This window comes from Phalaenopsis equestris, unplaced genomic scaffold, assembly GCF_001263595.1.
Source record: "Phalaenopsis equestris unplaced genomic scaffold, ASM126359v1 Scaffold198482, whole genome shotgun sequence".
Classification (NCBI taxonomy): Eukaryota; Viridiplantae; Streptophyta; class Magnoliopsida; order Asparagales; family Orchidaceae; genus Phalaenopsis; species Phalaenopsis equestris.
The window spans coordinates 2528-10233 of NW_018218398.1; the positions used below are offsets into that span (position 1 = coordinate 2528).

Genomic DNA, 7706 nt, shown 5'->3' on the forward strand with positions numbered 1-7706 from the left:
AAAGAGTTGCCTTTTCCTAAGCGATCACATAGCTGACTCCAATACTTTTTCTATACATATAAAACATATAGCTCCATGATTTATGTTGTATTGTCATAACATGGACTCTCTAATCTTTAAACTTGGGGTTCATGTTGACAAAGTTTATCATCCATCCACTTATGATGATGCCCCTAATTGAGAGCACAATCCTAAGTGGGAAAGATAATGAATTATAGAGGCTTGCGCCTTCAAGAAATCTTATTTTTTCCTTTGATCTATATAAATCTTAGCAACTTCATCCATGATAATTTGGTTATATTAACCTTTTTTTCGGAGAGAATCATGATTTTTCCTCATTTGGAGCACAACTAAGGGTCTAATTTAGAAGCCCATGTCTGCGTGCCTCAGTTAAGTTTCGGTTTTGCACCTATGTTTTTTTTTCCTTTTTAAACTAACTTTATCACTAGATCATTGTGAAATATTTATAAATGTTTGTTGAAATTTTTTTGTAAAGTCTTACATGGAAATTCATTTCATCTACTTTTTCATGTCTCATTCTTTCAAGTGGCTTATTTATTTCTTTTAATATTAAGCATAAAAATTTGCTATTCGATGTATCAATGCTGATGCCTTATTTTTTTTTAAGACTCGAAAGCCACAACCGATACATGTGAGTAAATCAGGAGAGTTTATTGGCATTATAAAGAAGCGTAAACTGTTTATTTGGCAAATCCCTTGCAAGCGATTTAGAAGCGATGAAGTAAAAAAGATCAGACTGCATCACACAAAGAACTTGAGCACATTCGCATTCCATCCAACGGAGAGAGTTGTAGCTGGAGGTGATGTAACTGGAAGAGTATTAATATGGAGAGAATTTGGGCAGAAAAAGTTCTCAAAAAACTTGGTAGCTAGAGATGAGGAAGAAAAGCCTGGTGTAAGAGATGACGACGATGCTGATTCATGTACAACATGGCATTGGCATGCAAATGAAGTCAAATTTCTTTACTTCTCCTCTGATGGTGCATATTTGTATTCAGGTATGCTAAATCATCTCTTAATGATTTAAAATTGTTGGTTGAGCCTCTTTATAAGCAAGAAACCTAGATGTGGAGAAGTTAATGCTATTTTTTGGTGGCCTTTAAACATAATTCTTGATTTTGAAATTAACATTATTGTCCGATTCATGGAAACAAGAAAAGATGAACTTGATGGATTCTATTGAGTCTTGGTTTCTTTCTTAAGAGGGCTATTTTTATTAGCATAATATTCAGTACTATTAGACACATATTGCTCTGATTGATTTATTTCTTAATTGGCATTAATATCTTGTCTTTGATATAGCTTTATAGCGATGTTGTTTTTCACATTAGTTAAATAAATCTAGTTTTTTAGGTGGAAAGGAAGGAGTCATTGTTGTTTGGCAGCTTGACACCGGAAAGAAGAAGTTTAAACCTCGTTTAGGAGCCCCACTCATAACTTTCACAGATTCACCAGATCCCCATCTTTCATGTGTAAGAAACTGTGTTTATTTTAATCATTTGATTTTGCCTTGTAATTGAATTCATTTTATGTTATTTTCAATGTTGCTTATGTGGGCTAATATGGCCTTGTTTTAGATTGGTGTTCAGGATCTGATTCTCCTTTTGGCCTTTTGTATGATTATGGATTTGATATTGGGGGCTGTAGCCATGTTCAATTCTCATTCATTATGGTTATTACTATGTTTCAGGTTGATTTTAACATGATAATAATTGATTCTGTCTTGTTTAGGAGCACTTAGCCTCTAACTGTATCGATAGAATATTAAGTGTTAATTAGTTTTTAAAAGATCAGCCCTTAGTGGCATCTCCCATTGTGATTGTATCGATCTACAACAATGCTATTTGTTTAAATGTGATTTATTACTTTTCTTATGAATTGTACTGTACTCTCAAGAGCAATTATTAATTTTGCCCCTAGAGATTTAGAAGTTTTAGTTTTTGTTATATAGTTCTCTGTGTTTGGCAGAATATCAAATGTATCTTATGCTAATTTTTCATCTAACTTCAGTTGAAACAGAGGTTTGGTTATTCATTTAGCATTAAAAAAATTTGCTGAAACTCATTTAACATTTCCAAATCAGTTGAAGAGATAAGAGTGGAAGTATCGCATTGAGATTTTAGTGGTAGAAGTGATTCAGAAAATTCTTATTTAGAGTAATTTTTGTAGTCAAATACTGTTATTTTATTTCACATATTCATTTTAACAGTTAAATTAAATATTTTAAAAATATTTTTTATCTAATAGAAATATAATCAAAGAAGTTTTTTAAAATCATAAAATGAAAGTTAACAATTGCATAAAAAAATTAAAAGTATGAAAATTATGTTATGTGCGTGTATTTGTTGAAATGGAAATGGTTTTGTAAAAATCATTCTTGTCATGTTCAGTGGCTTTTCATTCCTAAAAAGCTGATATCGATCAAGTTCACAGGCTTGTCGAAATTTTTTTTATTTTTAATTTTAACATTTCATTTAAGGCAAAATTTTACAAACATTTGTTAAGATAAGGCAGTTTGGTTATAATTTTAAGAAGCAATGGATTTTTTATAATTTTGAAGTTTTTTTTTGGTTAGATTCAAATTATTGATGTTGTGAACCAACCTGCAATTGTAGTTAAACTTCTATAATAATTCACGATAAATTTGATATTTGTGATACTTGATTTTTTTTGTAAATCTTTTATAATATTTTAATGTTTCAAAATAAATTTGAAATTAAATTGTACCGCGATAATATAAAAAAAATATTTCATATGTCATATAAGAATATCAATTAGTGATGTATATAAGGCATTTCCCACGTAAGTGTTTTAAAAAATATTTAATTAGTTCTTCCACCAATATGTTCGATGAGTAATCACAGAGAAAGAGCGTTAGGGACAAAATTTTTTGAGGTTGAGGATTGTGGGTGAATCATATTTAATTATTTGGAAATTGGAATTTTTTCTCAAAATATTAAATGAGTAACCTACCCTTTGTATAGAAAAGATAATATGAGGGAGGGATTTGATATTTTCACAAATCTCAGGGACCTCACCTCAGGAAACTATATAAGAGTTAGCCAAAGCTCAAGGATGTGCGTGATAATGAACTCAATGGAGATTTGACGTTTTACCCATTATCATGGAGTTAATAGTTAATATTATATTTTTAGTGTAGAATAAATGCTTTTCTTTGTAGGTGTCAATTATTCCATCAACAAGAATTTTTTTTTAATTTTTTTAAAATGTCAAATCAACTTTCTTTACTTCAATAATGAAAATTGTTATACACTAAAGTAATGGACGCATATCTATTGGTCATTCTTGTACGTAGACAGCTAGTAGATTTATTTTTTTCAAGGTGTAGCGATGCTTTCATTAAATGATATAGGCCAAAACTATTAATTCATCTCTTTAGAAGGATTCCTTTGGGCGCATTTATAGTCTCCTGGTTATCATAAATTTTTGTTGATCAATTTTTGCTAAATTCATGTTTGCTTCTTTAGGTTTTACTGACATCAACATCTTCAGCTTTCTTGTTCAGATAATCAAATCCATCTGGTAAAGATGCCCACTATGGAGATCATCAAGTCTATTTCAGGAATTAAGGTTTGTGACGTTATATTCCTTCTTCATGTTTCTTATTTCAGCTATGGCTTCTGAAAAGTAAACTAATTTACTGATTTACATTCATCACCATTGATTTGGTTTCTGGTTATTGTAGACATGTGTTCTCACAGTCTTTTTTCAGTTGCCTTTCTCATTTCCAGATTCGTGTGAATGCTCAACCAATGAATTTGCCTTTCATAATGAGGCTGGATTAGTAGCACTGCGTACTGAAGATTATTGTATACAATTCTTTAGCTTGTTTGACAACATGGAAGTTTCACAGGTGTGCTACCTGGGAAATGGCTTTGACTTTATCTTAACTTTGTGAAAGTTAGATTAATCATCAAGCTTATATGATTGATGAACTCATTGTTCGTTCTTTCCAGGTGCAAGTATGTGAAAGGAACTTCCAACCTGTTGATGATGTCACGGTAATTGATTTCGCACTTCCGCAATAAATTATCACTTGTTCTTATGTTGTTTTAATTATCAATAGATATCCTCTTTCATTCTTCTCTTTGAAAAATATTATCCTTATTTTCTTATGTTATGTGCTCTTTTATGTTTCATTTATTTGTTGAAGTGTCCTTTCTCTATTTAGTGGATACTAAGTGGAAACCATAAACAAATAGTTGGTTAACTTGAGACTTTTTTTTATATTTTTTATGGGGGTTATATAAACTTGACAGGAACATCCATGGAAACATTGGTAACTACAGGCACTGGAGGCCTGCAATACACTTTTTTATCCATAGATAAGGTGGCCTTTATGTAAAAGTTGAAGTTTCGGTTTTAAATATTTAAATACATTAGAATTGAGGTCATGTATGTGACCTCCCTTTATTTTAAATGATAAGAAGAAATAAAATATTGAAAAAAATTATTGAAAAATAGGATAAGTACTAGCTATAGTGGAATTCACCTCCAATTTTAAATATAATTGAAATAAATGAAGATGGATTAATAGTCTATATTTGAAGTGATTTATTTTCTAACAATAAAATTTTTAAGTATTTTTAATTAATAACTAAAATTATTATTATATATATATTTCTCAATATGCGCGCGCGCGCGATGTACCCCATCCTGTTGGTTGGCATCTATTGTATAAAACCTCTCAAGTCGAGGGTTCGAATTCCCTTTGACACAATTGGCCTTATGGAGGTGGTACTTGAATTGTTAGGCACATTAGGGGCTGTTGGAGGCTCGTATAATAGCCTTTGACCATTTTTTATCATTCCTTTTAATATATATATACATGTCTATATGACATCGGTGGCGATTTGCTCTGCTAGGGTTTAGCCCGATGGAGAAACTATGATTTGATTCCTTCGGCCTTCAATCCATCCTGTGGTGTTCAATGATGAAGTTCCTGCACTTGACGACGACGATGAAGGACTTCAATCTGCTTTGTGATCTTCGTCTTCTCTTTTGCGCCCAACGTTGAAGGCTTCGACGTCTCCTTCTGCGGTTTGGTCGCCTCCTCTTTCGCGTCATCCAACTTCTGCAGTTCTTTTCTGCGTGGATTCCCTCGTCGAGCTGCGGTTTCGTGTCTGTCTTCTGCACATTTCATCTACGATTTTTGTTTTTTGTGCAGCTTCGCCCCGACCTCTTCGGCTCGTCTTTTTTGCCCTCTGCCCTACTTGCAGGGTTTCTCTTTGTTGAGATGAAGCTTCTTTCTTTTTCGGTTGAACCTGACAAAACCTCATTTGCCCACGTGGTGGGTAATCCTCAGGGGAGACGACGGTTGTCTTCCCTTCAAGTTATAAGGAGTATCATGATGATACAAGTAACCGCAAGAATGCAGGAAAAGTGGGAAGGAAGCACTCTTTTCTCTGCGTCAGAAATTTCAACGTTAACTAACAAATTCAGGTTTGCTCTTACTGAGAAATTTCAGTGGGGACACCCACCTATGGAAGTTATCAGGAAAAGTTTTGATGACCTCAAATTAGCAGGAAAGTGAAAAGTGAGGCTCATGGATGAGAGACATGTATTGATTCAGTTAACCGCGCTTGAGGACTACACTCAGATTTTCTCCAAAAAATATCTTAACATTGATGGTAAAACAATGAAGCTACTTAAGTTGTCTCCTGATTTACCTCATACTATACCTGTATGGTTTAGTCTATCTGGTCTCAAACTGAACTTTTTTCATCATCAGGTTCTTTACTCTATTGGTGTCATACTTTGGGACTTTATGAAGCTAGATCTACCCATTTTCAACCTTACCAGACCTTCTGTGACCAGAATACTTGTGGAAATAGATATTACTTTGTCTGATGTTACTGAAGTCTAGTAATGGATATTGACAACAAATCGTAACGCATAATGAATATTGACAACAATTCGTCATGGAGCATAAACCTCTTTATTGTTCTCATTGTAAGATAAATGTCATAAGCTTCATCCTAATTTGAAATATAAAGATCAAGTGAATAAGGATGGATCTAAGGATATATCTGTTCCACCTGGAGAGAAAATTACCACCAGAACAAGATTTGGTGTTTGATTTTATTGCCCATGTGGACCCTCCCCCTTAAGATAATGTAATAATGAAGGACCCCTACATACACGGACTGATAATCAGGAGAACTTTGCAGCTCCCCACCTTCAGGAAGTATCAGGGGTAGAGGCGACAATTCTTACCTCACATACACTTGTTGGCACAACTGTTGGCAATCTTTCTACAACAACATTATCACCTCATCCGAGTGAGCAACAAGCTTCGGATGAGGAATGACAGGTCTACACTTCCAGGAGGAAGAAAAGAATGAAGATCTACTAGAGCTAAAGAATCTGATGGATGATACTCTGGTTACTTCGGGCAATGGTACACACCTCACCAATCTATTAGCTGGTTCCTTTCCGAGAACTAGAGATAAAAACAGAACTAAAATGGGTCGACCTGGTTGATCTTTTATGTATCATTTACTTTTGGGTTTTTAATTTTCTTCTTTTTCTTTTTGTGTGTTGTACCGTATGGGTTGCCTATTTGGGTCTACTCATACAATCTATTTGTACCCTTTTCTCCTTAATATAATTGCCCTTGGGTTTTTTTAAAATATACTAGTATGGTTTAGTCTACCTGGTCTCAAGCTGCACTTTTTTCATCATCAGGTTCTCTACTCTATTGGGGTCATCCTTGGGGACCCTATGAAGCTAGATCTACCCACTTTCAATCTAACAAGACCTTTTGTGGTTAGAATATTTGTGGAAAGGGATATTACTTTACCTGATGTTACTGAAGTCTGACTGGGCACAACTCATAATGGATATTAACAACAAATCGTTATGGAACACAAACCTTCATATTGTACCAATTGTAAGATGTTTGGGCTTATCCTTGATACATGCCACAAGCTCCACCCTAATTTAAAATCCAAGGTTCAAGTGAATAAGGAAGGGTCTAACTCCACTGCTCTGAACATTTTAGTTCCACCCGGGGAGGATGCTACCGGACAGGAGGTGAATGTTGCCCCTGAGGAACCCCCCACGACACTATGTGATATTGGCACTTTCAAACCCCATAGAAAACAATACTAAAGGACTATTACCTACAGAGGATAGTGCTCAGACTAATAATCAGGAGAACCTCACAGCTCCCCTTCTTCAGGAAGTATCCGGTGTAGAGACAACTCATACTTCACATATACTAGAACCTATTGTGGGTAATACGGTTGGTAATTCTTCTGCTACAGCTCAACCACCCCATCAGACTAATTCTTCGGATGAGGAATGACAGGTTTACACTTTCAGGAGGAAGAATAATGAAGATCTACTTGAGCTCAGGAGTCTATGGATGATACTTTGGTTACTTCGGGTAATGGTACGCACCTTACCAACTTGTTAGCTGGATTCCTTCCGAGAACTAGAGCCAGAGGCATGACCAGATTGGGATAACCCTCACTTTTTTCAGCGCCCTAGTGGTTTTGGGTTTTTTTATTTTTATATGTACCATTTTTGACTTTTCTGTGTGTTATACCGTGTGAGTTGGGTGTCTATTTTTGGGCTCACCCATACAACCTATCTGTATCTTTTCTCTTTAATGAATTAGCCCTTGGGTTTATATATATATATATATATATATACATACA

At 34.4% G+C, this 7706-nt stretch overlaps 1 protein-coding gene across 1 annotated transcript in view; it reads left to right on the top strand.

The window, feature by feature from the left end:
- Window positions 1-628: 628 nt before the first annotated feature.
- The window catches only part of LOC110035612 (WD repeat-containing protein 75-like), a gene marked incomplete at its 5' end in the record, with an annotated part of 14409 nt that continues 7331 nt past the window's right edge, over window positions 629-7706 (top strand). Inside the window, 5 exons of the mRNA XM_020739870.1 lie at window positions 629-1019; window positions 1375-1493; window positions 3535-3612; window positions 3755-3895; window positions 3999-4043. Coding sequence (XP_020595529.1) covers window positions 629-1019; window positions 1375-1493; window positions 3535-3612; window positions 3755-3895; window positions 3999-4043 — 774 coding nt within the window. The remainder of the gene's footprint in view (window positions 1020-1374; window positions 1494-3534; window positions 3613-3754; window positions 3896-3998; window positions 4044-7706) is intronic.